At 36.9% G+C, this 17691-nt stretch overlaps 1 protein-coding gene and 1 long non-coding RNA gene across 6 annotated transcripts in view; one reads left to right on the top strand and one right to left on the bottom strand.

Moving 5' to 3' along the window:
• The window catches only part of SEMA6D (semaphorin 6D), an 86512-nt gene that overhangs the window by 13302 nt on the left and 55519 nt on the right, over positions 1–17691 (bottom strand). For all 5 annotated transcript variants that reach the window (XM_072148236.1, XM_072148235.1, XM_072148238.1 and 2 more), the window contains exons 2-10: positions 7787–7932; positions 6380–6491; positions 4945–5005; positions 4760–4822; positions 4566–4667; positions 3552–3642; positions 2247–2366; positions 1702–1790; positions 45–262 (exon numbers count right to left, since the gene is read on the bottom strand). In XM_072148236.1, the coding sequence (XP_072004337.1) occupies positions 45–262; positions 1702–1790; positions 2247–2366; positions 3552–3642; positions 4566–4667; positions 4760–4822; positions 4945–5005; positions 6380–6491; positions 7787–7895 (965 nt within the window). In that variant the 5' untranslated portion in view covers positions 7896–7932. The remainder of the gene's footprint in view (positions 1–44; positions 263–1701; positions 1791–2246; positions 2367–3551; positions 3643–4565; positions 4668–4759; positions 4823–4944; positions 5006–6379; positions 6492–7786; positions 7933–17691) is intronic.
• Positions 198–16604, top strand: LOC140127483 (uncharacterized). The gene is made up of 3 exons (XR_011854997.1): positions 198–282; positions 7811–7920; positions 16253–16604. It is a non-coding gene; the product is annotated as an uncharacterized lncRNA (long non-coding RNA).

The following is a 17691-nucleotide window of genomic DNA, read 5'->3' as shown; positions in this document are numbered from 1 at the left end:
AAAGTGAAGGACTTTATTTCATGTCAGCCTCTTCTTTCCATTACCTATTTAGCTGTGTAGTAAACACGCCAACAACGGTGGGAACTCCATTGATTTCTATTATGTCTGTTATAGACTGCAGAACATCAAAGTAGAAGAAAGAATCTCCTGGAACAGAGCAGTTGAGTCTTGCCTTCACGAAGGAAGTCCAATGTTTTTCAAGGACCCTTTGTGACCCCCCCAGGTCATTTTTGCAAATGCGTGCTACACGGGAATGTACAGCCTGCAAAATAGAACGAAACGGTAAGAACATACAAAAGTGCAATCATTAACATAACAAAAAAAGCTAAAACTGACCAGAAAGTGAAGAGGTTTTTGATACATTCTTATGTAGTTTACCACTTATTTTTCAAAAAGCTGCCTGCGGTCTGTCAAGGCCTCCACAAGAAAAGCAACTAATTTTCCATAACTCCATGGTATATTATCAGATTATGTAGTTTTGATTTTCAGTAGCTTTTCAGCCCAAGAGAAGACTTGTTTGCTTTAGAAATTGTGTTTGACATAGTTATGCTTTTGCAATTTTAACATTACCGAATCGGTGTCTTAAAAGTCCTCAAATTGTTACTAAGTAATATTTGCATTTCAGGCTACTTTCTGTGTTGTGACTGTAGTCTTGCCTCAGTAAGGGCAGCGTAAAGTGCTTAAAATAAGTGCTTATAAGCCCCCTGGAGAAAGGAGATAAGAGCCATCAGAAGGCTTCTCTAATGAATTTTTCTCTGGATGGAGCAGAGTATCCTGTATGTGAAAACTAGCAGACTGCAGGAGACAAACTATGCAACTTTTTTTTTTTAATAAATACCTATTTGAAAAATGTTTTTGAAAACAAAATGAATGCAACTCAAACATTATATAAGCCTGCAACATGCTACATTATGGGAAAAGTTGCAAATTGATTATTCAAATAAAGACAAATGTAATTAGACACAATTCTATCTTTCGTGGATGATAAAACTCAGTCCAGGTATGTTTTCATCCAGCTCTAGTTTGTCTGAATTAAGCACTGAAGGAGAGCAGACAGTATTTAACTGCAGCCTGATGTCCATTTTAATGCACCACTGAGCAAGGCCCATAACATTCACACAGATTCCCCACCTTTTGTGAAGTCTTTAATTAACCATGCGTAAATGGTTTAATAATTTACACAGGAATGTCTATAATGTAGCCAAAGTATCATAAACTGCATTTGTGTCATTTAAATATTTAACATTTGGGAGGCACAATGGAACCTCTGTTGAAATCTAAACATATTTATGCATTTAATCCTTGCCAAGAAATAAAGTGATTTTCTAATCAGGATCATGCAGGAATCTGCTAGCCATTTTGGTCTCAGAGAAAGATATTTAGTATTTTCTGCACATTTTAAGAAAACGATAACACACCTAGGCTGTGGAAGATACATTCATTTTCTAGGTCATGTAAAGTCCGTCTTTGAAGATTAATTAAAGAAAAGAGTGAAGCAAATATCTTAGTAATAGATTGCGGTTAAGAAGCAGATGAATATGAACAGCCCCAAGGCTAATGGATAATTTTATAATAGCAGTGAGATTTATCAAGCACCGACACGCTCAAAACATTATGCCAAATTTGTGAACTTGAACTCCTCATCTTTGCTGGTACCATGTTAAATGCTAGAACTTGGAACACCCCCAAATTTGCACTTACCTTGCCTAAATTATTATGCTCCACAGCAATCTCTCGGAAAAAGAAGTAGATGTAGTTGCCGTACTCTATTGCATGCAGAAAATGCGGCTCTGGGAAGTCAGCAAGACAAGACACGTACATCAGTTAAATTGTATATGATACACAAAACACATCTTGAATGTGAAAACTAAAAAGCGAGCTTGGACTTGATGCATATATATACGAGGGGATTCAAGCTTAATTGATCTTCCCGTCTTTAATGCTGTCTAATGGAGTGTAAAAGGGCCTCACAGGATTTATATTACTGTTAAGATTTTTTTTACTGCAGAATCAATCATAAACCATTTTGCAAAGGTGGAAAATATGCATTCGGAGTGAAGACCTTGATGCATCAGCATGCAAGATTTAGCTTTGCCATATAGCTGTGTCAAACCAAGAAGGGCCCAAAGTACTTAATATGCATCATATTTCTGAGAAATACTATTAAACTGTGTTACGCTTCATTCCCATATCAAGTGGGTGCCTGATCTCTTAGTCATTATTAATAAAAGTTTGGTTTCAAGTACCTTTCAGCCACTTGGAGTCATATTTAATTGTCCTCAGAGCGAATCCATCCCCCATGCTCCGATAGATTACGGCATCACTGGCTTGGAAGTCAGCCATGGTGGCAGAGTACAACTTCCCATCTAAGCAACAAAGTAAATCCTCCTTAATATATAATTTACTATAAACATGGTAATATACAAACAGTAAATCAGGAGTAATTTTTTCACATATTTATACAGAATACTTCAATGACTTAAAGTACTGTAGACATCATAGAAACCATTAACATCTAAACAAATGTCAGGCCCAGTAATAGACACTGTGTATTGTGTATTGTACAATACGATCATAGTTCATTGCTATAAAACTGCACTACAAAGATGCCAAGGACAAATATTTGGAATTTTGGCAGTTGTATAAATATAAAATCTGTATTTTTTCAGTAGCTGCAGTCCTCCAATTTTAATTATAACTATAAAGCTACAATGTCTAGTACAATAAAACGTAAAAAAGTGATGGTAAAGCCTAATAATCGGTTAAAATATTGGAATACCTATAGTTGAAGGAGAACAGGCTAATTTAGCTACAAAAAGTCAAGAAAAACAAATAGCTTTTTTTTCTTTTTTTTAAGTGCACTTGTTTTAACTTATTCTAAATAAAATGTAAGTTGTAGACCCAAAGTCTAAAATAATTTTTTCGGTCAAATCCGAGGTTTTTTTTTTTCTATTTTGACGAAGGCCAATTTGATTAACATACGGAAAGTTTTGGTCACAAAGGAACTTTACTTGTTTTATATGCCTAAAATATTTAGCCAATTAATCTTTAAGGGACAGTGTAACTGGACAGGGATCTAGAAATCCATGAGGAATTGGAAAGTATATTGGAAAATTGTACAACTTTTCCTTACACAAACAATATCAATTATTTGCTGAAAGTGGACACCTCCTTCAAGGAGTAAATCCCATTTTAAAAGGTGATGCCATGATTGGTGGGTATCAGTTTGCTGGAGCCCAAATCCTGAGGATAAATCAATGCGGCATTACCTTCTAGAACACACTTGTTAAAATGGTCAAAATCATGTTACATTTTGCTTGTGAGACTAGTAGTTACCACTATGTAGGTGCAGCGTATATTGGTAGTTATAGATACTGTAAGCATAAACACACAACAAAACAATCTTTTCCACCAATCTAATTATATCAGCTAAGGCTCAACCTGACTTAGAAAATGGCAAATGAGCCTCAGAGATGTGTGTTTGTTTCTTGTTCCTAGCAACCATAATGCAATTAGTCCTACAAACTGAAAAATGATAGCAAATGTTTTACCAGCAAAGAGGGCGACGTTGGTTTGTTTGGCATCAAATGGGCATCTGGCCAAACCACTTATTTCTTCTCCGTCATATTCCAAGGAGCTTAACTGCAAAAGTACAAGATATATAATTGAGCATTTAAACACTGCAATTTAGCTAAGAATAACTTTAATGAACTTGATGAATTTATAGTCTTGTTACACATTTAGACGAAGAAAAACCTAAAGATCATGTACTAAAGACAGACCTCACATTTTAAGCGCAGAAGAAACCCCCCTGCGGCTCTGAGCAGCTAATCATGTGTATATCTGGCTCTTCATGGTTCAAGCAATAGGTTAATCCCCCTAGTTAGACCTGTTATCCTCAGTAACAAGCATAACATGTCTATTAAAATTGGATAATAAATATAATGTAAATGTAATATCTTGTGATGTACAGTTATACTAGTCTGATTCAATATCTAATTTTGTTTATCACTAGTGACATGTCTATATTGGCATTTATGTATCCAGATCTAATATACTTAATGGTCACAAGTCAAGTTTCATCAAACATTTGTGTAACAGCTGAGTAACACAAACTACTCCTGACTATTTTTATGCAGTTGAATGTGGTCCTGAAGCTTAACGGAGCCGAATAAGACACATTTATCAGTGGCAAATAGTCTTGGGGGAGATAAGTGTTTTTATACTTATAGGAAACCCAGCCAAATGCACCAAGTTTTGCAGAAAAGTAAAAATGGACATGTATTTTAATGCATAATCCATGTGATCACCAAAATATGGTTCAGGAGGACTATCTATCAATACCGATATATGGAGATCTTAAATTCAAATTATTTGATCTTTTACAACTACAAGATGAACAGAAGCCTTTTCTATAATTTAGCCACTCAACTAAGCCTTGTGCACCCTTGGTATTATCAGTCAGATCCAATATATGTTCTATCAATTGTCTGTATGTTTCCAGAAAGTAAAAAGATTGAAAGGATTTGCATCAGAGTATATCAAGATTAAAAGGCCTTACTTACCCTGTAGTATCTACACATGGGATTGAAAGCATTTGTGCCACAGACAAAGACCATCTCATCACTTCGTGGAACAAAAACCTTGATGTAGTTATGGCATTCATCCTGAATCACAAATACATGAAACATTAGAAATCAGAAGCTCCTCTCTATCAACGTCATCTTTTGATGTTCAGCCTTTAAGAGTCCAGAAATACCTTGTGTTTGCCTTTCATTGCACAATTCTTTCGGTCTGCTTGACCCGATCGCCATGTCAACTTCTGAAGAAACAAAATCAGCAAACAAAAAAGAATGTGATTGACATTCCCTTTCTTTTTTATCCTTTAAAAGTCAAAGTGGCTTCTTTTTTTTTTGATGGATCTCATAGAGTAGGTTCACTTACTCTGCTCGGTGTTACTTCAGTCTTGTGCACCTCATTTAAATTTACAGCATAAACTTGATCTCTATGGAAGATAAAGAAAGAAAACACTTCAGGAAATGGAGTAAAGTGCTGGCCTTGGAGTCATTCAAGCATAGCATGACAAATGTATTTTCAAGACCCTTGTCAGAGAATACACATGTTCTGCAGCTCTACTGAATTTCTTTGTCTGGGGAAGGAAGGTTATTGCTGGATTACACTTTTTCCTTCTTTAGTAAAGTATCACTTTCATTCTCTTTCTTCTAACCTTCTTTCCATGTGTTTCTCCGATCTTGGCTGTGCATGTTTTAACAGGCTGTTGTTGCACAAACCATCTGTCTGCAAGTAGTTTTTAATCATATTTCTTAAGATCAATGTCTTTAGAAGGTAAGAGTGATCAACCTACATTACAAGGGAGCGCAATGATACTCAATCATGAGATTTGCTAGAAAACGTAGACATATTTCCAAACACATCAAGCTTGAAATATGTTTTATGCATTGTGAGCACGGCATGCAGAATATTGAGTAACTACCTGCTCAGAGAAGGACACAGTTAAAATCTCATGGGCCAAATTAATAGCTGTCCATGTTAAACTAAACTTTATCAAAACAGAAGATTTTAACCATAAAAAATGTTATAATTCACTATGATTTGACAGTAAATGACTGCTTTAGCCCATTCATACACCAACAGGGTTTGGAAGGAAGTTGAGAAATCTTCATCCTGTAGTCGGAAGAAAGACTTATTACATTCTTATGATTTTCATCCATCAATGATGAATAATTCAAAGAATGTTCATTCAATTGACTTGAAGGTAATGTGTATGGTCATCCCGATGTAAAATCAGCACCCCCCACCATGGGATAAGCATCAGAAATCTCTAGTTACGATATGGATAAACCAAGATTAGCTACATATCATCCCTGTATTACCCATCACTCTGCTGTCATATAACACAAAGACAGGTCAAATCTTAGATAGGGTGCTCCATATGTAGTGGCTCTCTGCTCTGGATACAATAGGGTGACTTAGAGTAGTGGGGCCTTTAGCATATGGATAGGAACTGTCTAGATGAGTGCAATGTAGTAATAACATGTGATCAGCATTATTTAACTTTTTACCCCCGAAAGATCAACTAGAAATTGTCAAGCAGTTACCCATATCATTACAAATAAAGCCATATTTACAAATCATGCATCTGGTTGTTGGAATATTAAACTCGATCACATAAAGGCTAATATAGCATTGGTGTTTGTTATACCTCAGATTTATTTCTTTCAAAGCACAAAATAATATATTGATAAGAATGACTATTTTTCATTTCCTAAATCGAACTTTCCTGGGAGCTTTAAAAAGGACTGCTGAACGAAAAATAGAATACAAGTCCAATTCATATAAACAGATTAAAGGAAATTACCTTCCAGCAACATAAAGTGTGTCTCGAATTTTTAACATGAGTTGAAAGTCCAAGCTGTGCTGTGATTCATTGCCTGAAGGGCGTCCTCTAAATACTGGATATTGCCTTGAATCTGCAAGTTAAAATGGGATACACCATCACTCTGGATTACACGGCTAAAGAATCAATATACAGAATTGATTAGCTGTATATACTAGGTGTAGAAGGGTTTAAGCTAAATCCCTGTTGCAACATCTTGAATATAAATGAATAAAATATGACCAATGTCAGCAAATGTGATTTCCTTCTCCTTCAAATTACATGTGGTCTTTAAAAAGGCATTAGACATTCTAGCATGTTCTGCAGGATGGAGACATTATGTTCTGTAGTCTCTATAACATACTGCAGAAATTGTAATATAAGTAACCAAAATTAAATATAAGAAAACACACTTTAAAATAAGTATTTTCATCTTATGTTTTCACCCATGACCACTAAGCATTTATTACTTCCAATCTACTAACTACGTTATTAACTGATTACATCTCTGCGACTTCTTGATTTTAAGTAACTTTTATCACTTATCCACAGGTTGGGTGATTATGGTGTATATATGAATGCTTAAAGGAAATCAACCATCAAAATCCATCATGATAAACCAGGAGCACTTACTCATAGATCCAGTCAGAGTGACTGTGGTAATCTTCTTATATTTGTTATTTATTGCCTCTTTCCTTCTAAAATAATATTTAATAATTATGCTAATGAGCCAGAAGGGTTCTGGTTGGTGTTTCCAGAGCCCCTCAGTGCTGTAGATTCACAGGCAGAGCCGAGCAGGGAGGTTGAAAGGGGTTGGGTGAGACATGTTCTACTCATTGTAAAAGCCTGTGCATCTTCATCATGGAGGGGCTCTGGTAACGTCCCTTCAGACTTATTAGCATTGTTTTAAAAGTTGATTTTAGAAAGAAGGAGGCCATGGATAACAAATATATAACAAATATAAGAAGCTCCTGGTCATTCATGGATGGTAGATTTCCTTTAGGGTATGACACTGTGGGTCCCGTTCCTCCTATAAATTTAGGGAGACATGGTTGGTCCATGAATCGCAGACCATTGTGTAGTGTCCTGTTTTATGGAAGGACCCCAGAAGTCAAAATGGGACTCTTTACATCATAGTGATATATGAGATAATAAGTCCCTTCTTCATGATTACATCGGGGCTGAAGGGACTCCTTCCATCATATATTACCATGATGCAAGGAGTCCCATCCTAGCAATTGCGGTCCGTCTGTGAGACAGAACACTGCACAGTCCATGATTCTCAGACCGATCACGGCTGGTGAATCTGCTCTAAATGATAAATGCTGATAACCAATTACTGTCCAGTCCATTTACTACATTTATAGGGTATAGTAAAAAAATACTTACAGTGATAATCTACAATGTTGATAGGCTCATCATCTTCAGGAAAACTGACTGCAAAGACCAGCGACGCTATCCCTAGCACCATGCCAGCATGAAGCACACAGAGCGTCATGGTTCATAAAATGGACCACCTTCTGGTAAGGTTTTACCTATTAAAATACAAATAAAGTAAAATTTTTTTTTTAATAAACATTTAAAAAAGGTACATGTGAGAAGTAATTGTAATATATTTACTTACTACTATATCCAAGAAATATAATCCTTTAACATACTATTAGCTGTAGGTGGTGCTACATATCATAAAATGTCCTTATTCTTTGATTTTTCATGTTATTGATATTGTAGTCACTATTTTAGTCATAAACTTCTGATACTGTACATAAAATATTAATACATAACACATAATATGACCTACACGTGTTAGATGAGGACAGTCTGCTTGGATATAGTCACCTGGGATATATCTACCAGTCTGTGGTAGACAAATTCCCTAGAAGGGACTGGGAAACAACAGGGCATAGACTATAGCAATAGGAGAGATCTTTTTTAAAGCAGCCTATTACAAAAGTAACAATGTTAATAACAAATTGAAACAAGTAGACCTGAAGATTTTAACGATTATTCACTGGATTTTCATTACTAACCCTGAGCAAACATTCGATGGACTGCATTTGCTATCAAAATATTGGTACAATAACGCACACATGTACATACTTGTGCAAATCTTCCAGTGTACATAGCAAACATGTAAAGTCTACACGTCCTGCCCTGGAAAGTTCACATCTCACACACAGCCCTGCAAGCAGTCACAAATATTATCATAGGTGACTATATGGCTTATTAAAATCTACTATATAAATAGACTATTATAAGAGCCATTCCAGAAGTCTCCAAGAGATTGAGTATTGCTTGTGTATTGATCTGGACGGCCTTCATTAATTATTATGAGGTCTGGCGAGTTTCCAATATGGTGTCCATCATTTCTAGTGTAATCTTTGATGGGTGCTGTGATGGCGGCTCTTGACACAGATGTAAATATAGTCTTATATAGCATGGAGGAATAAATAGCACATTACCTTAAATAGCAGTGAATAAATCGGTACTATTGAAACTAAACTGTACCATTCACTCCTGTATGGTAGTCAATGTGCATCCTTAAAATTCCCAGTTTAAGGATGTTCCCTATTTTTCCACCGAGAAGGTGGTAAGAATAAAAGGGGCAGCTTCTGTCTGAGATTTTGTAGGGCAGTAGACATATGTAATATGGTATGGCATAATAGGCACTGCACTGCTTAGAAATTAGAGGCATATAGAGGCAAAGTAGGGCCTCATAGAAGCCTATGAGTGTCCTGGTAAAGCCCTGTACAAATGGGAGGTTGTGCAGATCACTAATGAGCTGTATGAGGCCGCATAACTGAAGATACTATTTCAGTATTCAGTATTTGGTATCTACTTTCAGCACATTCCAGTGGCGTACATGTTTCCCCGATGAGACAGAAACGTATGGAAACCTTTACTTTCCCCATGTCAATATCATTCCACATAAGACCTGATTGTGTTGTAGTGGGAGGCTCTGCTCAAACCCCATCACTTCTGGTATTCATCCAGTAAAGGTTTAATAAATTGCTTGTCTAATCCAGAAAGACACATAGAACAGGCAGATGTAGGAGTGCACAGAAGCCACGAGCAGAAGCCTAGCGCCATGCTGAGCTATGCCCTACAATAAACAGAAAAAGCTATGGACTCTGTAATGGTGATATACTGGAAAAATGTTCAATTTACTAGCAATGGGGAATAATAGCCTGGTGCGCTATAAGACTGTTATAAGAAGGGATTTGGGAGGAGCGGCACTTTTATACTACCTGCTGCCTGTTATTTTCACAGTTTTGGATTCAGGAAAAGGCATTATTTGAAATGCATGGATATCACCTTCACTGTAGAGAGGAGACAAATGATGTTTCCAAATGTCTTGTCACTTGTCAATTTTACCCACTAATTTATCAGTCCTTTCCCTGCGGATTTATCTACAATAACAATTCATGTTACACGGGCGGCTGGGTTAAATGTTATTTGTTACAAATCCATGTACGCGTTTGTCACTTCCATTACTTTATTGAAATATGGGCTGATGATATTAAAGTGGCATTTATATAGATTTTTCCCCAAACTGGCTTGTACTTTATTTTCTCCATTCTCTCTGGTTAAATATATGAATACAATTTTATAAAGGATTCAATGGGCTTTCTTTCTTTACTGAAGCCCCCTAAAACCAAAATCTACTAATAGATTGATAGACATACTTAAAAACTAGGATGTCTTTATTTTTTGTCTGGCATGTGATCTGTTGGAGAAGTTTCATTTGGGTTAGGTAGCATGAAAGTCACCTCAGATTAATTGTCTGACCAGAAGATTAAAGGGGTATTCCCACTTAGACAAGATTCCTTTATATACTCAGGATAACAAAATAAAAAAATTCTCTAATTCACTGATATTAATAAAAAAATACAGAATTTGACAGATATAATTCCAACCTATCTCTATCAGTCCTAGTGTTTACAATTCTGATTGCCCCTGGATCAGACCGTAAATCTTCTGACTATGGTCGGATTTTTCTCATGAATAGCTTCTCTTGTTTGCACACTGCAGTGCTCTCTGCCTCCTGCCCCCCTCCCTGCTTTATAAGACCAGCTCAGACACAGGCACTTCCAGCCTGTAAGAAGCCTACAGATAATTACTCTACAAGCTACAGACAGATAAGGTTTTTATCTGGGAGGGAGGCATATAGCACTGACAATGGATGTGCGATAGTTAGCAGAGCTGTGAGTGTCATTGTGTTTATATCCCATTATCTCCCATCTCTAATCTGTCTCATCTTTCTATGTGTCAGATACCAGTGAATATTCAGAAGCTATATAAAAGTGTAGATAACCCTTTAACCTGATCATCTAAGCACATTGTCAGCACACAACATTTCAAAGCACAGAGCAATCATGAAGTGTCTGTTTAGAGAGTCCCCACCCACACTGAGTGAAAATACTCATAGTAAACAGCCTTTACTATTTAATTTCACATACAGGCGGTCCCCTACTTAAGAACACCTGACTTACATACAACCCCTAGTTACAAACGGACCTCTGAATGTTGGGAATTTACTGTACTTTAGCCCTAGACTACAATAAACAGCTGTAACAGTTATCACTGGTGTCTACAATGAAGCTTTCTTGTTAATCCTGGTTCTAATGACAATCCAACATTTTTAAAATCCAATTGTCACAGAGACCAAAAAAATTTGGCTGGGGGTTACAATGGTAAAGTATACAGTTCCGACTTACATACAAATTCAACTTAAGAGCAAACCTACAGACCCTATCTTGTATGTAACCCGGGACTGCCTGTATTTAGTTATAATTCCAGAGCCTGAATACATATTTTGGGAGGTTCATAATAATTGGTACAACCCAATGTCTGACATGAAATCTACAAAAGACAGTCCCAGTGAATATTTAAATGTTCAATGTCACTGGTTACAGGTGTCAATGTTAGTTATGCCCTGACACATGTAAACATATAAAATGGTAGTCCCATAGGTTTGCAAACACTTGTGGCTTCGCTGAACAGGATGTGGTCATGGAAGTTTTGCGGCCAATCAGTGGCCTCTGCGGGCCCACATTTCATCAATGCTGAGGTCATTGCTTGTCCCATGAAAACTAAATACTTCCGGTGCGTCAGGAAACAGATGGTAGTTACAATGCTAAAACTGCAAACCCGCCAATCACCTGCTTAAGTACAGATCCATTCTCTGTGTAGCAGTCACTCCAGAAACTGCAGGAAATGGGACGGGCCACTACACACAGAATGGAGCTGGACTTTCTGAAATCAGCTGATCTATTGGGTTCCTGAATATCAAAATCAATATCCTAAAGCTGAAAACCCTTTTCATAATTAAAACAGCAAACATGTTAAAGTTTAGAATTCAGAACTAGAATTGGGAGACTGCCATGCAAATTGGACGGCTCGCTGGGCCCACAGTTATCAGTTTGTTTGGTTAACGTTTTGCCAATGTGTGTATCTACATCTATGTATAACACTATGTTGGTGTACTCTAGTGAGGCCAACTATATGCTGGAGAGATCTACATTAAAATGAATTTAAATGAACATGTTTACATAAATGAATTAATATCTCTTAGAGTTGGAGATGAACAAAGTTGAATCACCCAAAACTGCAGAGCAATCAACCAATGTCAAAAAGACACTTTAGTGAATTATTACAATTATTATAATTCAATCACCTAAAGGCAAAATGCTAACCATATCACAAAAAGGTCAGCGTATTCATGTTGGAAACATTTACTGACATAAGCACTTTGACCCCTGCTCCAAAAACTGATGAGACTTGTAGACTTAAAAAAACCTATGTAGAAAGACTGGAGACTCAAGGATCAGCAAAACAATGTTTCAGAGATGAATTTGCCAAGAAATATAATACGGAAAAATTTACATAAATATATTAAAGCAGTTTAATCTAGACACAGTCTATAGATGTTTAATAAGCCATAATGGCAACTCTTACTTGTTTACTTAAGGAAGCTCCCATCATAGGGATGTCTAATTGAAATGTATACAGCTTAAAAGCAGGGTGTTACAGCACCCCAGTGTCCACATACTGAGGCTTGACATAGATGTTACACTAATTCAGAATATAAATTTGCTGGAGAGTAAAAACTGCAATCGAAGGTAGGGTTTTTAATCCTAGACCCATAAAAACCATTGAGTTATGATATAACAAATGGAACGGTGTCCTTTTATCTAATCACCCAACAACCCAGCCATGATGCACAAATCTGCTTTTGCACATAAACAGCACCACATATGTCCATGGGTTATATGTGGTATTGCAGTTTAGCTCCAGTCACTTCCGTGACTAAAATTCCGAACACAACCCATGGGGTTCTGGGGTTATTTCTGGGAAAAAGTAGTCACAGCCAACCAATACCTAAGGTCCCTGTATACACATAGAATTCCAGAAAATGCTTGCTTGCCTGACCAATGCTCCATTAATAATCGTCTGCTACTTCTAAACCTTAGTTTTGTTGACAATGGAATAAATATGACATTTTTATATTACAGTATATTTTGCAGAATGTTGAAGACCTCCTGCGATGCAACACACTGATTGTGAAATATTGTTTGAGATCTTATGTTTCTTATGTTACTAATGGTTTCTCCATAACAACAGAGCGGATTGTTATTTTAATGAATGGAGTATAAGTGGACAGAAATGTGAAAATGTAAGGGTTAAACATTGGTTAAAGAGGAATTAATAAAGAGCTAAATAAAATACATGATGTAAAGGGAAGTTGCATTGGCATGTTATAGAGCAGTAGTAGCTACTCTAGTGGGTGGTCCTATTCACTGGCTGACCAACATCTCTATATGCAAATTTTGAGAGATGGAAAAGTGAGACCATCCCAAGACTCCTAAGTCCAGAAGCGTCATAAGGTTAAATCGATGACAAGTTCTACTCAGCTAAAATATATAATCAATTATAGACGTAAAGAAATATATCCCCCCCAGCCTATGGCCTCATAAACACAACTTTATTTGATGGCCATGAGCTAGTAGCAAAAACGGCAGAAAGTTCACAGCCACCATAGAGGTGCATTGTGCACGGGCACAGGGCAGTGACACACCATGTTTTACCACACCTTGCCCGAGATGTGTGGCCCTACCACACAAATATAGAGCTAATATATAGTCCTATTTCCGCCCGTTTTTGGGGCAGGGCAACTCAGCATCCTATGAAGTACAAGTGAAGAGTCACCCGGCCTGTTTTAGCATACATTTGTGTACAAGAATTCCTAAATGGAGGAATGTGAAGATACAATACTAGATGTGTTAGTTCTAGGCTCAAAGGGGAACATCATTGCATTGCTACATGACACCAAACTTTAGACTATTACTCAGACATTAATTCAAGATGTGGAAAGTAATGGTAGCAAAGCACCGCAAAGCTACCATCAAGGCTACCAGCCCAGAATAGTACCGTGTAGCCTAAAGCAGGCAATACACATAAAGCGCCGTTGTTGTTCAAGTTCCTTGCTCATGTACCCCAGACTACGCACTTTTGTAACAATAGATCATTATGCAAACTAGGGGAGCATTAGTCCTATACAGCATATTGTAAGAAACAGTCAATACCCTGCTAAAAAGCTATCAATTCTTACTGTCAATATTATTCAATACCATTCTGAAAAATTGATCAGCGCTGTTAGAACATTTTGCCCAGCTGTCGACAGAGCACAAAAAGTTTCTTTGTGTTCTGTAGTCATTTAACTCTGATCCATAAAATCATTTTGGAACAAGTGCTGAATGATACAACTAGAAAATAATCAAGTGATGTAGAATTTGATCATGCTCAATGTTGAAAAGTTTAGCCAGCAGTCCCATTGTTTATTGATCAAGTCATCTGCCAGGAAAAGAAGGACCATTCTTAGAAGTCAGCTTCACACATCAGCGAGCTTACTAAAGTCTACTACAACACATCATACAAAGCACAATAAGGAATAACTGGATCTCATAAGTAAAGCACTTATGGAGACTTGGTAGACTGGTTTGAGGGCATCACTATGGCATTATCAAAACCATTGGCTTTATTATTCTCAATACCTTTCAATCTTTTAAAGAGTCTAATAAACTTAGGTCAAAATATTTCAGCAATGCAGTAGATCAAAAAATCACAGACATTTCAAGAAGCCTTTATTACATGTGATATATGTGTTCCACTAAACACTAAATTCTCCTTCAGTCATAGCTGGACAAATCCCAGCAGCCAGGTAGACAATGTGCCTATAAATTTTACAGCGGCGCCTAGGTTTTTGGTTGTTTTGTATTGATGCTTTTTGGCAAGACATTTGGCAAAGGTGGGTTTTCTCTAGCTCTAAAATCCATTACTGTTACAAAAATTTTGATTTATTATTATTTCATTACACAGAGTTATGTATAAATACCTCCATAATAAAATGATGTAGATATTAGGTTATGGAAAAATTATTAGGTCCTAAAGATTTAACCTTATAGCCATATTTTATGATATTTCCTTCTTTCAGCCTAATTTCTGGAAACCCCATTTATAGTCCTTCAAGGGTTTTAAGACTCCCATAGCTGTCGGGGTTATTCACGCATCGTTTTTAACTCAGCATGCCACCCATTATTTTCACTTATGCCTTGCTATACTATTTTTTTCTATGTTTTTTTTTTCACACAACCGTTTCTTTTCAACTGATCCGTTGTCCATTGAAGGAAGTCTTGAGCCTTTCTTATTTTTTTCAAGTTTGCGGATCACAGAGGGCAATAGAAGTCTACGGGTCCGCAAAAATAAACTGATGCCATACGTGTGCAGTCCATTTTTTAACTGATGATACTGGGGACCTGGCATTTTGTCTTCTAAATGTCCTGGCAAATGTCTTCTTCCAAATGGATGTGAGAATAAAAGGGATATGTTCAAAAACAGAAAAAAGAGAAGACACAACTGATCCATTTTCAACACCATATATTACTCCTACCAATCGACCCCCACAGTAGATGACATTAACTCCTTATTCTTCAGATGTAACATGTATTAACAACCTGCCATTGTACTGGACTCAGGGAATATGTGATAATAACCAAGGCGCCTACGATGACTATTTTTAACTATTTTGCTATGACTATTTTTAACTATGTAGACGCCAGTAACATCTGGCCGCTTCCCGATCAGATACACGTGTATGTTTTGTTGCGATGACTGGGGAGGGAGGAATACAAATATGTGAGCTTTGTTCTTCTAAGTCTCCTTCAGCATTGAGAGCCTACAGTGCTGTTCTTGTTTGTCAGCAACAGATACTTCAGATATACAGTACTGGGGAATGGAGAGGATTCCGGGGCATGATACTAATTGATTGTGATAGAACAAATAGCGGTTCTGTCACTAAAAAACACTACTTGACTTGTTTCAAAGAATCCGCATTAACACCTCTTGATCTGTGTCAAAGTGAAAAAATGTTTAATATTAAAACGATGAAGCCTCACTACTGAAAATCTCGGCTTTGATCTTAATTGGCTTCTGGTACAGCTAGTTATATTTCAGTTGTTTGCCAGCTTTTAATATTACAGAAAACCAATCCTTCCCCCTTGAACAAGAACAAGCTGGCAGAATTCTTGAAAGTCGATTCAATGCTTTTTAATGATGCTCATGCTTAGTGCTTCATTTGACTCACTCCGAGAACTAAATGCTGCTTTGATTAATAAAAGTACTTTGTACAGACCATTTCGAGAAAAAAAAAATCCTAAGATAACTGCATTTTTATTTTAAAATTTCATTTTGAATAATGCATAAATGTGGGGTCATTATATGTGCTCAGTCTACATAATTCTCCTATTAGACAGAACTGGCTTTAATAATGTATAGCAATTCTTTTTCCTCATATAGTGCCGCAAATGCATTTTGGAATTTCCCAGGCAAAAATGATTCCCTGCTCCACTGAGCCCATAATATTATTTTGTGCCGAAGGCTGGAGATCACAAAGCGAGTTGACACTGGGATCAGCACCAAGTTCTACCATCGGAAAAACAGTAGTCTACTTACTAATGGAAAATATTTTACTCCCTATAGCAAAAGGAGCTTATTCATCATTTTTTCTTAAACTGCAAAATTAAACGTAGTCATTTTATATGTGCTCTCTGTACCATGACTGACTTTCTGGAACTGAAACACAAGTCCGCAAGAACTTCTAGCAGCACTTTGCACTTATCTTTACGTAAAGACATAAGACTTAAAGAGACTCTTCATTTAACAATAAAGATCATAATACTAAGTACTTTCTGTATCAGTTCCTCCATGTTTTCTAGATCTCTGCTTGCTGTCATTCAACAGGAAGCTTCATTGTTCACTTCCTGTGTATAAAATCTAGTCCATGGTTGTGTGATATCACACAGGTGCACGGCTCGTTAACACGTACAGCTCTGATTACTCTCTGTGATACTAATGAACCGTGCATCTGCATATCCATCACATGACCATGGACTGGTTAATATCCACAGAAAGTAAACAATGTATCAGTTGAAAATGGCCACGCTCCATACCCTGCTAGGGGACAATTTATTACAAAGGCATTGTCTAGCCCAAACTAGAAAGATCATCTGGTCCAAACTAGAAAGATCATTAAGAGCCAGTACGTGAAAAATCAACAATTATGTCTTTTTTAAAAAAAGACATTGGGGGAATAAACAATGTGTTGCTGACTCCGACAGTGTAGATCTTGACAACACTAGTCTAGTGCTGCCGCAGATTCATCATATTGATGTTGCGTTCAGCAGCAGTTTAAGACTGTTGATTTCTATTTTATACCTTCTTTTATCTGGTCTAAACTATGCCCCAGAATTTTGCATGGTCTAGTTTTTTTTGGCACAGTTTTCCGCCCAATCATGACTATGTCTACTTTCCAAAGACCATGCCCCTTGGTTTGGCGTGTCTGAATAGTGATGAAAAATTGGTCTAAAAGCCTTCATAAATGTGTCAAGGCGTTTTTTGCTGAAAATTACACCAGAAGATTGGCCAAAGTGGCTTCAAAGCTACCCCAATTAAATTCACAATGCAAACTATATCTTCAAACTTCATTTCTAATGGTGAGAAAGACAGCAACACAATAATGTATAACACACAAAGTTGACAAAATATATATATTTATAGGAAGGGGATAAACCATTCCCAGAAGAAGCCAAATAAGCCAATCAATCAATGCTTTCAGCTGGATGTAGACTTTATGAGATAAATTCCCATTAGATGGACAGCTACTCCTCCCAGTCCAACCCCCCCACATACACGCATGATTAGCTTGAATGAATGTGGAGATTGAACTCTTAGGGACC

Source organism: Engystomops pustulosus, chromosome 4, assembly GCF_040894005.1.
Source record: "Engystomops pustulosus chromosome 4, aEngPut4.maternal, whole genome shotgun sequence".
NCBI classification, from domain to species: Eukaryota; Metazoa; Chordata; class Amphibia; order Anura; family Leptodactylidae; genus Engystomops; species Engystomops pustulosus.
This window is presented reverse-complemented; position numbering and strand designations above follow the sequence as displayed.